The sequence below is a fragment of the Branchiostoma floridae genome, unplaced genomic scaffold (assembly GCF_000003815.2).
Source record: "Branchiostoma floridae strain S238N-H82 unplaced genomic scaffold, Bfl_VNyyK Sc7u5tJ_218, whole genome shotgun sequence".
NCBI lineage: Eukaryota > Metazoa > Chordata > Leptocardii > Amphioxiformes > Branchiostomatidae > Branchiostoma > Branchiostoma floridae.
Genome location: NW_023365791.1, coordinates 150,287 through 168,256, shown reverse-complemented (window position 1 = coordinate 168,256; position 17,970 = coordinate 150,287). Strand labels below are relative to the sequence as shown.

Sequence of the window (17,970 nt, the reverse complement as noted above, 5' to 3'; positions counted from 1 at the left end):
AAACAATACATGTACGTAGGTATATTGCCCGTTTTTCAAGTTCATTTTCTTTCAAGAAATCACAATTTTCATTGTCTTTTACTTTTTATAAGTACAGTTTATGCTGTACTCTGTATCCTCGTCTATTTTTGGAGCTTGATGATCACATAGACCAGTTTTCCAAGTTCATTTTCTTTCATGAAGTCACAATTTTCATTGTCTTTTACATTTGATAAATACGTTTATGCTGTAATCTGTATCCTCGTCTATCCTTGGAGCTTGATGATCACCTACTCACAACATCATTAAGTGAACCCTGCTTGATCAACAGAAGAAATTATAGAGGTCTAATGTAATCTCGCCGTGGTCGGTTCAGCGTAATGATGTCATAACAACCGATCAACAGTAGATTAGTTTGACCTAATATGTACTTTGCATATTAACGGGATACGACATGGCTTGCTCTATCTGAACTGAAATCTTTAACCCCGAAACTTTAGAATTTCAACGAAACAAAAGAGTACATAAAAAACAGAAGAACGAAAGAAAGAAGAACTAGAAAAGAAAGGACACTAGCTTTTAAAGCAATCTGAAGTGGCCGAACTGGTAAATTGACGTACTAAGAAATCGTAACCGGTGAAAACCTACAAAAAGACGCGCATGAATTAAACGCGCAGTTAACCTGCCAATGGTAGAGATAACCACACTATACTGCCTACCGCGAAATGACCATGTTGTAAGCCTCTATGTGGTATACTTAAAGAGCAGTCTTGTGGAAAATGGTGATGAAAGCCCGAAAATAACGACCAAATTCCATCTGTCTCGGGAACGTCTATTTCTGATCAGATTCCAATTCATTACGTTTCTCGAAGATCAAATCTCTTCCTGATCAAAAAGATACGATACTCGATAAACAAAATGAATTGGATTTCTTACAAACATTTGCCTAGGCCGTGGAATCGGCTGGGATACTCTTATTATTCATATGTATGATCAATCTCTTTGATAAGAGAGAGGGAAAAACCGATACGGGGACAGAAGACAAACTGTTGAGCCTGTCGTAGCCCTGTAGGATAAGTTATTACGGATAGATCCATCATAACAACAACGTTAATGTACTAGTATAGAGAGGCTCTGGGGGTATAAGCGTTTATGACTGATGTGTGGAATATGCTCACAAATCTTGCACTTTAATAAAGGCTCTATCTGTCTTACCGTCCTAATCTCTTAAGCCTTCCGTGGAATCAATTACGGTGTTTCGTCCCTTCATAAAGGTCAGTTGTGGTTGTCCGGCTGATGGTTGATGGGCGCGCTTGATGGCTGAGTCGTTGAACTCCGTTGATCTTTATTTTGAAGTGTTGCCAGTAGAACCGTTGGGCTCTTACAACTTCTTTTCAATAGAGGCTGCGACCCCGCTGTGACAGCCGAATGACCAAAGATTTTACAGATTGCTCAGCGAATTCATAGAAAAGGCCACATCAATTTTATTTGTTGCTTCTCGGATTTGTTTGTGCCTCTTTTTATTCATTTTCAAAAAAGAAACAAAAATTTCATAATTGAAAAACTCCCGAGAAAAAAAAATGATACAGGTTTTGCTATCACAAACCTGTAAATATTGCCATTCAGAGCCACACACATATAATTTCAGTCTAAAAACAATGCCTTTTGTTCAGAACATTAGTAACCAATCAAAGAAATGTGGATTCATTGTATATAACGGACCATTCAAGTCATCAGGCTGTTGTTTTGGGGTTATTTAGGTCGTATATCTTCACCTCAGACCTTTTAAAAAAATCATCTTAATTTTTTTTCGACCTGTTGGTCCAATTCTTTTCCTGAAAAATCCGAAAAGCAACAAATAGATTTGGTCTGCCCCCCCCCCCCCAGAAACTTTTTACGTTGTGTGTGTGTGTTTTGTTGTCGTTTAAATCATACTTTTACGTCTTGAATCTTATTCCTATTATGAAATCAAAGGTCACAAAAATGCAATGTTGGTTAATGCATGGTCGCTCAACGATTGCCGTCTGGTAGAGAGGGGGCCTACATAGTAGTTAAAGTGTATCACGCAAAGGAGACTTATATAACGTTAGAGAATAAAGATTGATGCAAGCAAACTTTGTGAGGCAGAACGACAGTGGAGATTAATGTGCGTATGAAAACGTAGCGCCAGCGTTGTGTTTATTACCTGTGCCTACAGATAATGGATTGTATCCGGTTCTTGAAAAGGTTTCTCTGCAAAAGGAAGAATGAAGAATTACTGTTCGTACATAGAGAAGAACGACCATTTCTTTTGTCTCTTCTCTATGGTCTCATTTGAACAAGAGAGTGATTCAACATGTAAATCTACATGTAAGAAAGCAACAAAGCATCTCTCTATCTTCTTTTCATACGAAAGGAAGTTATAGGGCCTTCACACTGAAACCGAAGCATCAGGAATCAAGTAGAACCAACCGGAGTGATTAGAATTTGCAAAATTCATGCCACATCCTCTTCAAGGGGCGAAATGAGCCGGAATGCCGACTGAATGAGAATTCTTGTATATTCCTGGGTATTCGTTGTATATTCTAGAAATTCTCACTGCGTTCCAGATATTTGTGTTCTTTCTTGTGGCCGACCGGTTCTACATCGAATGAGATCAAATTGTTTCGAATAATGTTTGAATGCCTTAGAATGCGGTCGTACTGCAGTTAGATAGTGTTAGAATAGCTAGAATATATTTTGAATGCCTCAAATGCACCTCAAAAGTTTTGAGCGTGACAAAAACATTCGGGACGGCCACAAGAATTTGCACAAATATCTGGAATGCAGTGAAGAATTTCTAGAATATACTAAGAATTCCCAGGAATATACAAAAGTATTTTATTCAGACGGCATACCGGCTCATTCCGATTCTCGTTTAAGAATACTGTCCTTCCTATCAGATATGTGTCTCTTTGTTACATAATGACGTTTTACACATGTGACATTTCTCCAGAACCACACCTGTCGCTCTACGAATTCCCAGCAATATACGAAGAATTTTATTCAGACAGCATTCCGGCTCATTCCGTATCTCGTGTGAAGGGGGCCTTTAAAATGCAGTCCTTCTTATCAACTAGAAGCATCCCTTAACGCCATCAAACAGTATATTAGAGTACGCCAGAACGTGCCAGCTGATAGTCTATCAGCAGACGCTCTTTTGTGTCAACGTAAACTGGACACATTAGGCGCTAAATGCTGGGCTTCTGGAGTCCGCAAGACGCTAGAGGAATGTGGTTTTGGCTATGTCTGGCACTCTCCCATATCATCTGTCCTAAATCCATCACAAATAATTCCATCCATCGACCAACGTTTAAAAGATATGTACCTTCAATCTTTCGTAACAGCAATGCGCAGCAACAACAAATTACGAACATACAGATTACTTAAAACTACTTACAACGACGAGAATTACTTAAAGATTGCAAACATTCGGCACAGAACAGCCATCACAAAGCTCCGCATTAGTTCACATAGACTCCACATTGAAAAAGGCCGACATAACCACATTCCTCTGGAAGAAAGAATCTGCCAATACTGTAACTTGAATAAGATAGAGGATGAGTGTCACTTTATTGTTGAATGTACTTTATACAACAACGAAAGAAACGTCCTTTTTGAAAATATACAACTTATGTTCCCAAATTTCCGATACTTGAATACCACGGAAAAATTTATATTTCTCATGCAATTAGATAAGCCATATATAATTGATTCCATTTGTCCTTATGTTTATAACTGTTTTAAGAAGCGAGAAGAAGTTGAACTTGTACATACTTGAATGTATTAGCATATGTAGAGATGATAAGATACCTTTTTTGTCAAAATTGTACCTTATCACTAGCTCTACGACCTGTACTTAGCTTGTTTGAGCACAAATGTACAATAAAGGTCATTCATTCATCAAAATGTGTCTCTTTGTTGCATGGTGACGTTTTACACATGTGACATTTCTCCAGAACCACACCTGTCGTTCTACAAATTCTCAGCAATATACAAAGAATTTTATTCAGACGGCATACCGGCTCATTCCTATTCCCGTGTGAAGGGGCTTTTCTTATCAGAATGTGTCTCTTTGTTGCATGGTGACGGTTTACACATGTGACATTTCTCCAGAACCAGACCTGTCGCTCCACGAATTCCCTCACATCGATCGAGCCCTTGGCAAACCTGCGGAGTAGAAACTCTCCGCTACACATTCATCACAGTGAAGAGAGTAGAAAGTTTCAGTCCATCGATATCCTTCGCGAGTCCTACAAAATCCACTACATCATTTACTGTCTGCTCGCTGTCTTATGGGCCGACAGTACTGTCTCTTTTTTGTGGTCGTTACGGATACCAGAGTAAAAGAAATATATTCTTGGGGCGTTGGAAGGATGGGTACAGTATACGTAGACACTTGAACGAGAGTAATGCAACATGCAAATCTATGAATGCGTAGAAACTCTCCGCTACGCATTCATCACAGTGAAGAGAGCAGAAAGTTTCAGTCCATCGATATCCTTCGCGAGTCTTACAAAATCCACTACATCATTTACTGTCTCCTCGCTGTCTGAAGGGCCGACAGTACTCTTGTAGTACGGCGGCAGTCACGACAGTGATTGTATCCCAGCAGCAAAGGTATTCTGGCGGCGCCTTTAGAACACAGGCTCAAGATTCATGTTTCCATTTCCTTGGGTAGAAATAGAAGGCTTAGGTGAACTTTCTTTGTAATGCCACGTCTTTCCTTTCCTCCATAAAAGCATCAAAGAAAATACATATTCCGAATGAATTCCAACAATCTTACACCGAAAACCATCGTGGAATATTTTATTCCGTTATACCCCCTTTCCACTAGGACGGCGATCTCACCGCGTTCTCTCTGCGACGTCAAATTTGACATATCTCTCAACGAAATGTATAGACAGGAAACAAATCTTTTTACCCATTGTGTGTTTTGTTGTCTTCTCTGTCACACTTTTACAATTTGTATAACATACTCTGTGTGAAAGCGAAGGATACACATATCCTATCTAGGTCGCAGTGAGAGCGCAGCACGATCGCCGTCAAGTGGAAAGGGGGCCTTAGGATATAGCTTGTATGTTGAGAAAGGTCTTTCATGTTCCGTCTTTTCAGAGAAACATTGGCAGGATTCAAATCACGTTTTCTGATTCTCAGAACCGTGTACGTTTCAGTGCTCAAAGATTCAGCGTCTCGCCAGTGCTTTTAAAGGTACAGGCATTACCTTGACTTTTGTCGATAACATCAAGGAGGTTGAAAAACCCCTTTTTCAACCTCCTTGATAACATGTAACGGTTTCAGTCACTTCTCCATATCGCTGAATAACGGTTCTCACGTAAATGTAAGACGACGCCGGCTTGAATTAGACGGAGTAAGCTGCAGTGACGGGAAAGTATCAAAGGGAATTTCACACGAAGTCGTCCCGTCTGCGGCGCTTGTGAACCTTTGATTACTAGTCTTTTGAGGAAAGTTTCTTTGAACAGAAAGCAAGTAGAGGATTTCATTACTCCCGGACGACTAATACCCCCTTTCCACAACAGGATGCAACCGCGGAATGACCAAAAGTTTGACGAACTTAACGAATTTCAGAGAGAAAGTACCATTTTTTTTACACTTTATTTTGTTGTCTTTTAATCATAGTACCTTTACATTTTACAGCATCTTCAAATTATTACATAAACGGTTACACGGGGACGTTTGCGCACCATATTTTTGTTCCATTTCTTCATTCATTGTTAGCATTATTGCTAAATTTATGAAGTTTATCGTTGTTCATTGTATGTGGCACTGTTGAAATAAGGTACTAACTTGAGTGCAGTGTCACAGTGCTTTTGTCTTGAAGCAAATAAAACGACCAAGGTTTCGTCGCAGAAACGTAATATCGGTCTCCAGTCATTATTGCATGGTTCCTTTCTTCATCTGGCGTACTAAAATAAATGACGCAGAAGACGTAACAAGATTCATACGCCGTGCAATATCACTAGCTGTCTATCATATACAGCCAGATACAGACGTCAATAATAGATGTGGCATGGGTCGGCTTCATACTAGTTCCTAACATTTTCATCCGCAGGAAAGCATTACTCGAATAAGAAAGGATATATGCAAAGACCCGCACAACAAGGAAAGTCATTCATCACTTTGAAACTATGGCCGGACCCGCCCGTGGTGATTAATGATCAGCCGTTGACTCACAGGACATTGACTATCGGTAAGGAGACGTGTAAATAATGAATAGGGATCGATCGTTATATGGATGATCCGGTGATGGAAGGTGCCGATGTACCGAAAGGAGAAACGGATTGATAGTTACCAGCGTTATAGGCTTTCGAGTTGAACTCAATGAAAACTTCATTAGGTCCCACGTGCTTTCTTTATAGACCGCATACGCGCGCATCAACAGCTGTCTGTGTCCTAAAAAAGTTTACGCCCATATTGTAAATCCTGCAAAGAAGCTGCGAGATTTGGCAATTATGTATCTTAAATTGAAAATATTCGAAAACGTGTACTAATGATATACATCTTCAAAAGTCAGAGAAGATAATGTGAAAGAAATGAATACTGTATTGGTTGATAGACTCTACATAGTATACCATGTGTTCAGTCATTTGGTCAATCTTCCAGACCATGGCACTGACATGTTGACTTCTTAATAATGACTATCTTTGTCCAACGATCTCTTCGCACGCTCGCATCGGTTTTAGGGTGCCATCCATATGACCATGGTCTTATATACAACATGGATGAGAAGAAAAATAGATAGAATAGACAGACTGAAGTCGAGCAGTGCATGCTTTCGCACGCTCGCACGAGTTTTATGGTGCCATCCATATAATCAAATGATAATGGCCTTAACACGAAGAAGACGAAAAATAAACAGACTGAAGTCGAGCTGCGCCTCTTCCCCTATAAACAACCACTCATGATCAGCCGTTGTGCCTCCGGTTAATGCCACGGAAAAGACCAGACAGTACTAGTAATGATAAACCTTACAGATTACCCAACCAACGAACTTCGATTATTTTTCCAGGTTAAGAACCAAAAACCCATCTGGCTTTGGATGCCTTCCAGAATGACCAACTTATGCATTTTACATGACAACCGTCTCTTATTCAACCGTCAATCTGACTTATATACATACATGCACAAACTGTATGCCGAAAGCCAAGACAGTACCGTGAAGACAGTAGCTTTACAACCGCTTAATGATTCCCCCACCCCGCTGCAATGATAAATTGCCCGCCCTATCCCGTAGTCTGGTACAGGCTAATGATAAGTTATGGCGGCTTGACCTCAAGCACTAACTGTCTCCTGAAACATGGCCGGTGGGATCGCAGGGATTCATCCTCGGACCACCATCGATCCAGCTCGTCCCACCCCCGTAATTTTAATCACAGGTCAGCCAGCCATTCAACTTGCCCCGATGGAAGTGTGTAGTCTATCGGATTCCTGTCTCGCCGTGACTTATTGTGGCCTTATAAAGTTGGATGCCTGGAAATTGGATCAAAAGTTCGCATCGCACAGTCTGGTAATCTTGTTGCGATCACAGAAATAGTAAATGGGAACCATTCACCCAGCGAATGGTGATATATCGAGTGGCCGTGCGTGGTGAGACCAATAAAAAAGGAAAAGAAAAGGCTTGAGAAAAAATGAAAGACCAAGATCAAAGACTTGATCAACGGTTTCCTTGGATATAGAGTGGTTCAAATGTGCCCATATTCGTCATTCTAGCAGCTAGGGCTGTATACCTAAACCTTGAACCTGCACAGATACATGTAAAATTGCAGTTAAAGTGCAGGTCCGGACCTGAACATCGAGTTTCCCTGTAGCTAGCTGTACGTAGGCACCTGTACCTACGTATCTGTACCTGTACCTGTACCTACGTAACTACGTACTTGTACAGGTACATGTACGTAGGCCCTACGTACATGTACCTGTACCTGTATGTACCTACGTACCTGTACCTGTACCTGTATGTACCTACGTACCTGTACCTAGTTCCTGTTCGTGCACCAGTACCTGTACCTGTACCTTTGTACTTGTACCAGTACCTACGTACCTGTACCCGTACCTAGGTACTTACAAGTATTTGTACCTGTATCTGTACCTACGTAATTGTACCTGTACCTACGTACCTGTACCTATACCTACGCCCATGTATCTGTACCTGTACCTATGTATCTGTACCTGTACCTATGTACCTGTACCTGTACATGTACATGTACTGTACCTACGTACCTGTACCTGTACCTACGTACGTAACTTTGGAAGAAATGTAAAATCAAACGAAAGACTCCGGTCTACATAGACCTTCACCTCCACAGCCATCCATTTACATGGGGAGGTCAGAGATGTCGTCTGTCTACAGAAGCCCGTACCCCCGGCTTTAATACTCATGCCCTCCAACCTAACCTACTGGCCGCTCGCCAATTAATCCTCCTCCCTCCTTCCCTGTGAAGAGTTCTGAGTCTCAGACCGATATTCCTAGGTGCCAAAGATCGGCTGGGCCTCATTTCTCCCTTTGGGCTAAACCAGATAGAAGAATCACACCTTATCTGTCATCTCTGAGGACGGGGTAATTCCACAGCGAGTTGAAGCCGTGTAATGAAATTCGATTCCTACGCAATTCTCTCCACTTCCACTAGACGGCGTTCGCTGAGCGACCGTGCAGGGACCAACATTGGATTTGTCAAATTTTTGAGGTGGTATCTCACTGCACTTGGGGCACCGGTGCAGCACTGCGGGGTTCGAAAGTTTACTCAGCGAGTTTCAGAGATAAAGAACGAAGTTCCTAACGTTTTGTGTATTTTGTTGTCTTCTAAGTCATATTTCTTTACGTATTACGCAACATCTAAATTATAAAAAGAAAATCGGCGAAAATAACACAACTAGTGCCGCAGTGAACGAACCTCACAGTGCCGCACCGGTGCCCAAAGTGCAGTGAGACACCACCTTCAGTCGCCAGACGGTCGCTCAGTCATCGCAGCGGCCTCTAGTGTAAAAGGGGGCTTCACTACTGGCGTAAACCTGGCTTAACTCCGCGATTGGAATTGACCGCCATTTCGTCTCACTCCCAACAAATTTGTGTTTCTGTCAATTTCTGGTAGAAGACCCAAAGGGCCCATATTGGATAATCCGATGAAACATGAATCTATGACGGGTTGTCGATATCGTGTGTCTTCTCTGCAAATCCTGGTAATGATTGTCAACGGTCGATATCAGGACCAACACCTCATCAAGACATGTCAACGAGATGTTAGCCCGTCGAAAAAAGGTCTTTGATTTTTAACATACAGAGCGCTGCAACGTTGTGTATGCTATCCTCACATCTAATTCGTGCCAATTATTTGTTCTTTAAACCATTGTTTATTAATGAAAGCTCACACATATTTTACACATGCAAAATGCAAAAAATAAACATAATACACAAGTGTATAGTGAGTACTGCTGTATGATTCGAGTCCGATAGTTTTGGTTGTTTCTGTTATGTCTCAAAGGAAGCTTAAGTTGGCGCTGTGTTTATATCTGGTGGTCGACTGTTCCAGATGTCTAGCAAATCATTTTAGTGGGTTTTAAAGTTATGAAGACTACTCTCCAAAAAAAGGTTAGGTTTCGGCTGTTTTTTTTACGTCTTTTAGGCCGTTTTATCTGGCTTTCCACTATGTTTGGTTTCCTTGCTAGTGGACAAAACGAAAACCTGACAGAATAGAAAGCCCGATAGAAACGCATAAAAGATGTAAAAAAAAAAAACTAGCCGGCCGCGGATCCTAACTTTTGCGTGAAGAGTAGAACTTTTCAAGTCAGCTATCAAGGTTTATCAAGTCAACCCGAAAATTATGAACATTCATACATCAGATAGTATGCATTTAATAAGCAAATGAACACAATCACATATGTAACACTAATGAAAATCTCTATAAACAAGCAAATAAACAAACAAACAAAATTAACTTAAGATTTTCCAGACATCGATAAAATCTACTATCTTTAATAAGTTACTGTCTCATAAGAGTTATGTAATGTAACGCGATGCCCAAACTTCATCGACAAAATGAAAGACTGTTGGTAACGGTACACAACAATCCTCGCGCTAATGAAATGGACAAAGATAAATTTTAACACAGCATCTGAAACCACAGGTAATGATGATTACGTTCTTTTCTGTCTGTTTATATTGACCATTTTATAGCTCCACGGTCATTTCGCGTTCAGGTTCAAGGAAAGGCCAACTTTAGATCGGAAGTAAGATAGAGCTGAAAGATATTTAGGCTTATTGATTTGAAGCTTTAGAGACATGCCATTTTATAAACCGACAGAGTGGGGTTAGTAAATTACACGTTAACTTTATAAGCATCGATGTGAGTATAAATTGTACATAATCTCAACACATTGGATCTATAAATGTGGTTGTAACGAATTTGTCCTGAGCCGCGTACTTAAACACATTTCGTTCATAGGTTCGCCAGTGACATACCACTAATTTGTAAATGTGTGTGTACTTCTGTGTGTACTTGTGTGTTTGCTTGTTAGTTAGTTTATTTATATGTTTGTTTGCCTTTAGGACTTGGCAGCCTCCACCAGGCCTTCCTACAGGGGTACGGGGATCGTAGAATTCAACCAGGGGAGTCATGCAGTCCACGCTTAGGTTCATGTTTCCCTCCGGCCGACCAACTCCTCTGGTAGCAAAACTCACCTGGCAAATTATTCTCCCTATAACAGCCAGCGTAGTCAGTGTGGTGGAGACTAAGAACTTTAGAGCGTTCCACACACATAGCACTAGCTTGAGTGTTCCAGACAAGATCACTAGGCGGCGCTTTTTGTCTTACCTGAGTGACGGAAGGACAGGTTCATTGTTCCTCAACACGGTGTTTACAAACAGTCTGTACACTGTCAGGTGGTACTGACGTCACACGGAGCCAGTTCGACAAGTCAAATCACCGTTAATATGAACCAAAGCAGGTAATTATTGTCTCGGGCTTGGTTATGGTTAAGGGAGGTGAGGGGGAACGAAGTTGTGTTTAATATTCATGTTCAATAAAATTTGTTTTCTGCATTGCTCGAGACTCTAAAAATAGCTTATGAAAGTCCCCGCCCAATTGCATGATGGGATTTTTCATTCGAACATTTCCTGAAATTCCAGTTTCTGTACCTGTTGCAGTGCATGTTGCACTTAGGTATAAAGACAATTTGCTTGTTGTAATCATATCTTTATGAGATATATGGTAATTGTCAATAATCATTCAAGTGGCGTCCCTGGCTTGAAAGAACGTTTCAGGTGAGCATATGTATACAGGTATGATAGTGTGGGTTCACTCTTTAGTCTTCTTAATCCACTTTATTTTATGGTTAATGTGTGTGTGTGTGTATTTTGTGTGTGTGTGTGTGTATTTTGTGTGTGTGTGTGTTTGTGTGTCTGTCTGTGTGTCTGTGTGTTTTACATGCTATACATTTCGACAGTGCCCTGTGGCTTTTAGATCCTATATGTATTTACTTCTGTCACACTGCACTTATTGATATAATTGTACTGTTATCCACACTTTGATAAAATAATTCTGATGGTCTGAGTCATGAATATACGTTGGGTTTCACATTGAAGTTTTGAATTCTCCCTAGAACCATAACCTTAACTTCGTTCAAATCTGCTAGTATATGATAGAAAACGTTAACGCTGGTGACATTTCTCTTTCTAGTAAATACAATGTTGACTTAATATTTATTTGTGTTGGATAGTTAACACGAAACTATATGGTACACGGAATAGCGCGGTAGCATGCCCCAGCTGATGTATTGTTAGGTATGAGGCATGTGATGACTCATCACAGTTCCCGTTGCCCTTAAATATAGTTAAGGTCATATGACATGTATGTATTGTCTAGCATTGGTGTTCTTTTTTTTTGGGGGGGGGGGGTATTGGATCCCCACTTTTGTGTGACAAAAGTGTATTCAATGACTCGGAAATATCAGATGACACCCAAAATCTGCGTGAATGACGAAGCACTTTTCATAGCCTGAAGACACTTCGAGTTCATAAGGCAAACTGAAGATAACAAGCTTTGTCAACAAAGAAACATGCCAGTTGTCATAGTTAGCTTGGCCTGGTGTTGTTGTTCTCTACCAAGGGTATTATACATATCTACTAGACATTTCGTCAATGATAAAATGTAAATCACTGGTTCCTATTTCATCAGCATTTACACAAATGTGCAAATAAGAAACAACAACGACTAGAAAGAAAGCCAAGGCGAATATTGTAATAGAATGAAAGACAACAGTAACGTTTGATAGTATTGACTAGCGAGGCACGGAGCGCAAATGCTTGCTATGGCTAAAAAAGCTTTGTGCATGTTCTTTGCGAATTTTGTGTTTCTAGAAAGAACAGGGAGTACATACTATGGCTGGTGCTTCTTTGTCCCTTTTTCACGGAAAGGGATGTGAGGGGACTGCCATTATAGTGTCATCCAAATTGTGCTTGTTGTGCAATTCTTAAAAGATCATTAATAACGTTAAATATGTTATGATGCCCAATTCTGTTCTTTGCAGGTTCTAATCACGTCATAGTTAGAGTTGAGGAGCTCTCCCCCCTCCCCCACCACCACCACCAACAATTGGTATCAATACACAAAAAGGATGGAGTCTATTGGCAAGATCCCTGCTCTATTTCTTTTCCTAACCCTCGCCACAGTGTTCAATATGAGTCAGCAGTGTCCTTCAGTGTGCAGGTGCCCTAGCGGTACAGAAGTGCGCTGCATCAACAAAGACCTTATAGCGATTCCTCCCAATATACCTCAGACTGTACAAAAACTCTATTTGGACGGAAACCGTATCGCCGAAATCAATAATTCTCACATCGCAGCATTGCCCAATCTCAAAGAACTTTACATTCCAAGAAACGACTTGAAAACCGTACCCGGACAAACATTCGCAAACTTGCCAAATTTGGAGATCCTCAGTCTCGCTTCAAACAATATTTCGTTCGTAGACAACGACGCGTTTCAAAATTCACCAAAGCTTAAATACATTTTCCTAAATAAAAACAGCCTAGTTGAAGTACCAACCGGCTTAGAGCGGCTTGACAATCTGCAAATTTTGGCGCTAGATGAAAACAACATTCGCATAGTGAACGCCATCTTCTTCAGTAGTCTGGGGTTCATAATAAGGATTGAACTAAACAACAACCCTTGGTCATGTGACTGTCATCTTCGAGGTTTCAAGGAATGGATGTCAGAAACAACTTTAGAAATCTCCCTTCGGGAAAATGTCACGTGTGCTTCACCGGAGCATCTCATTGGCCGATCCATTGATAACGTCGACGTTGCTGACATGGCCTGCACTACGCATAGAACTACAGATAGCACAGCAGCTAAAGTAACAACGCCTACAATAGGGGTGAGTGTACACAGCACAAGGACAACTATTGCGTACTCCAGCCAATCTATTCATGGCAAAACGTCTAGTGGAACATCAGATACCACACCCGTTCTGAGCACACAGAACCATCTCACAACTGGATCGAAAGAGAACCAAATAACGCTAGGAATGAACGCTAGCTCTACTAAACCCTTCATAGCACCAAAGTCAACATCCTACCACAGAACCGTCCGACCTTCGTCATCCGGATATCATGACGATCGTCTTATATGGATCGTATGTGTCTTAGGGGCAGTACTGTTGGTTATACTGTTTCTTGTCCTGTTGATATTTTTGTGGTACAAGTTTAGACCTCCACCAGACCCTAGGCCTGCCATTCATTTGGAGGACAATGTTGGGTACAGACCAGATGAAGAGGACCCTGGTGGTAGGATACCAAATGTTGAGGTAGCGTTCACTACATTCTCAGTCAAGCAGCTATCAAAAAAACATACATCTCAACTGCCAATGATTCTAACGAATTTAAATGGCAAAGTGAACGAAGAATTTCAGTTTTGTGATTGCACGAGTTGATAAAAAAATCTCCAAATATCAAAACTTGTAACGTATATTTCCATAACCTCACATAATCCCACGAGGTCCTGAAAAAATACGTTCAAAGAGATCTCTCATGCAAAGTATGATGCACTCCTGTGTATCTAAACTATGCATATCTGGGATATGAATATCTCTCAAACACACTGGTTTTCAAAGTGGTGGATATATATATACCACGCGGATAAATGTTTAAATGTATCACATTTAAAGGCGCTAGCAGGCGATAAAGAAAAAACACTGAAGTCCCAAAAAGCAGTTAACTTAAGCAACTGGATATGGTTTTAATTGGAAACGGTCAGACGTTTGTTTTTCGTCAGTGTCACATGGTTCACTATTGCTTGAGTAACAGCTTTTTGGCATATCTTATCTAATACCTGGATTTCATCGACTTAACACCAGAAGTGTAATTATATTGTTCTTGTTTGTTTTGTAATGCCCACTTGAAACAGTTTACATTGATTCTGAGTACTTATCTATGAATTTTTCTTCTTGCAGAATAAACCAGTGACGGAAGCGCAGCTTCAGACACTTGCTTCTAAACTTGGCCACGAATGGGAGCAACTCAACTTTGAACTTGGATTCAGCGATGCTCAACTGTACCAATTCAAGTGCAACCATCCGGGCAACGTGCGACAAGCTATTTTTGAAATGTTGAATACTTGGCGTCGGGAAAAACGTCGGGAAGCCACCATAGGTCGCCTTGCAGAGCACCTGAAGAACATTCCCGTGGATGAGGAAAATTATAGGTTCTTGCTTAGTTGATTAGCAGCGGGTGAATATGTAGTAGTAATAATGGGCTCAGTACTAGTAATAGGCTCACTATTAGAAGTAGTAGTAATAATGGACTCAGAGAAACGCATCTACTAAAATTGGCTTAACATTTTAAGTCTTTTTATTGCATCATTTAGCGGTTAGAAGACGCATTGGTATTTCAACCAAGAAAGCTAAATCATATAGAAAAACTCCTCCAATATGTGACAAACAATACGATTGTACAACAGCAATTAAAACAAGTGCATTTTATCATTTATAAAAGTAATAATATTGTTTCATTTTGTCACATTGAAGAGGATATTAAAAATTGTCTCTGCGTCGCTGACATAGGATCTTTACTGCTTGTCCAGTAAACAAGAACATTTTGCCCCATGACAGTTTTACAATGCCATTATGTGCGCATTGGTATACATACTGTAAATGTTAACATGCCCTAAACATTATAGTCATAGTCATTTTCATGAAGCTAATAATATAAGAAACGACTTGATTTTGTGAGAAACAGAAACTATACCATATTGAGTATCATTTAACGCTTTGTTGTTGCTGGTAGCCTAGCTAAACATAACGTAAGTTTTACTCACGGTGTCGGGAGAAATGCTAAGTTTTTCTGGGAAGGGAATATGGTTTGAAATACATGGCTGCCAGCTGGAACTCGGAAGAACTTTATTGGGCGACAATTGTAACAGGTACAATTTATCGTAATCTGTATGTACATGGTATTCATTATAGAATATTGGACACAGTCTCTCGTTCGTTCGTGCTACATCTTCTGTGGGTACGGGGTTTCCTGGGAGTATGGTGGGGGCGCTGGTGGGTAGGCTGCTGGAGGGGGGTACTGACCAGCTGGAGGGGGGTGCAGGCCCGCTGAAGGGGGGTACTGACCAGCTGGAGGGGGATACTGGCCCGCTGGAGGGGGGTACTGGCCAGCTGGAGGGGGGTACTGCCCTGCTGGAGGGGGGTACTGGCTTGCGTCAGGTGGTGAGTACGGTGGTGCGGCAGGGACGGAGGGATACTGCCCCTGCTGTGTCATTACAACCATCTGCTGACCTGCATACAAAAAAGCTATAAATATCACCAAATGACAGTTCATCGTCCGATCATAGAACATAAAAGATTCAAAATGCAAGACATTTCCAACATTCCAGGCAAAGAGCTAGTTAAATCTAGCGGTAGAATGCTGTGAACCGATAACTATGAAGAAAATTAGGTCGTTATTGGGTATCCCACTATGGATACATTTAGGCCATGTTGATTTGATTATATGGATGACATCCTCCGGGAACTCCAAAACTGATGCGAGCGAGCGAATAAAAAAAGTTTGGCAAAAAAAAAAAGTTGCCTTCAGTATGAAATCAAAGTGGCCAGGAAGGTTGAACATAGGACTAAACACACATAGTATGGTATACCATGATCCTCTGGACCTGAATTTTCTGTACTGGTACCTCCCCCAACCAACAATAGATTTTTTTTTCCGTCCTTTCACATCTAATTTTTTTACTTTAGATTCATTTTGGCATTCTATATATGGCATTAGTTATCTGTTTTCTGATACTTTTTTTCAATCTACGGAATATTTGTGCTCATTTTACAGCTGCTTTGCACAATTTATTGTGTGGTCGAAAACTTTTTTTTTGGGGGGGGGGATGGCCGAAAATTGGTGCGAGCGCGGATGTCATCCATATAATCAAATCAACGTGGCCTTATGTTAGAAGAGGACTTAATTTTAGAAGAGTGCCCACCCTGAGGTTGTGGCTGGTAGACATGTCCCTGGTTCCGTCCCTGTTTAGCACATTGACAGCAGCAGCACACACACAGTACCACAGCAATGGTGATCACCGCTAGAACAGCCACCACGATACCCACAATCACTGCAGTGCTACAACAAAAAGAAAACTACTACATTAGCTAGTACTGAACAGTCATAAAAGATAATGAAATAACATGTAGTTGAACAACAACCATTACAATGATTACGACAAGAGATAATACACATCTAGATTGTATACGTCGAAGAGGGATAGACTTCCATTTAGCTATGAAAATTGCTATGTAGCATTGGTGCGAATAACAAAATACTACAGTAATTGTACATCTTTACATGCAACGTTAGATATATGTCTACATGTAGGACAATATACTTTCACGGACATAAAGAAAATTTTCAGCATTATTTTGTCACATACTTAACTCCCATCTAACAAGTACGTCCGAAATACGAGTTTTGAAAGGTTCAATATGCTGATAAACTGTATATCTAACGGTATAGCCTGTGTTTACACAATCTCTCGCTGGCTTGCGTTAATTACCCCCTCCTAGGGCGGCGGCAATTGTAGGGCCGACCGCTAGGGGCGCGGTTTTAGCCAGGCTAGTATATCTATGGTTAAGAATTTGAATTGAAACCTACCCAATTCCTAATGCAGTACTTATGATGTTTGCACAATTAGTGGTGTCCACGGCGTCCCAACAGCTGTCACAACAGCCCGTCTTGTCTTTACAACAGTAGATCTCATCATCATCATCGTTCAGGAAGAACCCTCTGTTCTTCCGCGGGCAGGAGAAGCCGTACTTCTGACAGTACTCAGCTGTCACTGTAGGAATGTACGTGTATGTAAGAACTTAATTTGAAGCTTTTATGAGGCTGTATACTTGTATCCACTCCTTTTCATGACACATTAAAGAGAACCTAGCCAACGTTGAAAATCACGAACCAGCCACCCCCCCGAATAAAGGGGGGGGGGGGGGGCTGGGTTAACCCTTGGCAATAGCCTATGGCTAGTTGGGCAGCCCCGTAAACAGCCGAACGAATAAATAAAATAAAGATAGCCCCACTCGAAGTGTGCGAAGGAGGCTACGTATACATTGGTATGACTCTGTAACCAAACAAGAAATCTTTTTAAAAAAGCTGTGCCTTGCCGCGTATTTTATGTTATTTTGGTAAGTTAGACTAGATTCTACGCTTAAAAATCCCGAGTTCCACATGTCGCCCCCCCCTCATTATCATAATTTATGTCAGATGAATTATTGGCACATTAAACAGGTTTTGTAAAACTTTTTGACCCACAATGAATATGCATTATTTTTTATTACAAACTAAGTTCCTTCTGATGCAATTTGTGATATATATTTATATAAACATGGTGAGTTAAAGCGTAGATTTATTACGCTGGACCACATACAGTAACATGCGTCTAGAAGAGCGTTTTAATACTCGCCTGGAATGTACCATTGTCT

General features: G+C 40.8%; 2 protein-coding genes across 2 annotated transcripts in view; one reads left to right on the top strand and one right to left on the bottom strand.

The window, feature by feature from the left end:
* Positions 1 to 12,687: 12,687 nt before the first annotated feature.
* Positions 12,688 to 14,724, top strand: LOC118408587 (leucine-rich repeat-containing protein 70-like). Its single transcript, XM_035809398.1, has 2 exons — positions 12,688 to 13,812; positions 14,458 to 14,724. Exons 1-2 carry the CDS (start codon positions 12,688 to 12,690, stop codon positions 14,722 to 14,724), a joined length of 1,392 nt encoding a protein of 463 aa, XP_035665291.1.
* A 107-nt stretch (positions 14,725 to 14,831) lies between these two features.
* Positions 14,832 to 17,970, bottom strand: part of LOC118408613 (protein shisa-5-like) — a 3,525-nt gene continuing 386 nt past the window's right edge. The window contains exons 2-4 of the mRNA XM_035809431.1: positions 17,144 to 17,327; positions 16,479 to 16,615; positions 14,832 to 15,786 (exon numbers count right to left, since the gene is read on the bottom strand). Of these exons, the coding sequence (XP_035665324.1) occupies positions 15,500 to 15,786; positions 16,479 to 16,615; positions 17,144 to 17,327 (608 nt within the window). The 3' untranslated portion in view covers positions 14,832 to 15,499. The remainder of the gene's footprint in view (positions 15,787 to 16,478; positions 16,616 to 17,143; positions 17,328 to 17,970) is intronic.

What these genes read in the sequence shown, in the direction of transcription:
- LOC118408587 (XM_035809398.1), top strand. Translation starts at nt 12,688, where the DNA reads ATGAGTCAGCAGTGTCCTTCAGTGTGCAGGTGCCCTAGCGGTACAGAA. An exon ending in GTAGGATACCAAATGTTGAG is followed by an intron (nt 13,813 to 14,457) that starts GTAGCGTTCACT and finishes TTCTTCTTGCAG; the next exon opens with AATAAACCAGTGACGGAAGC.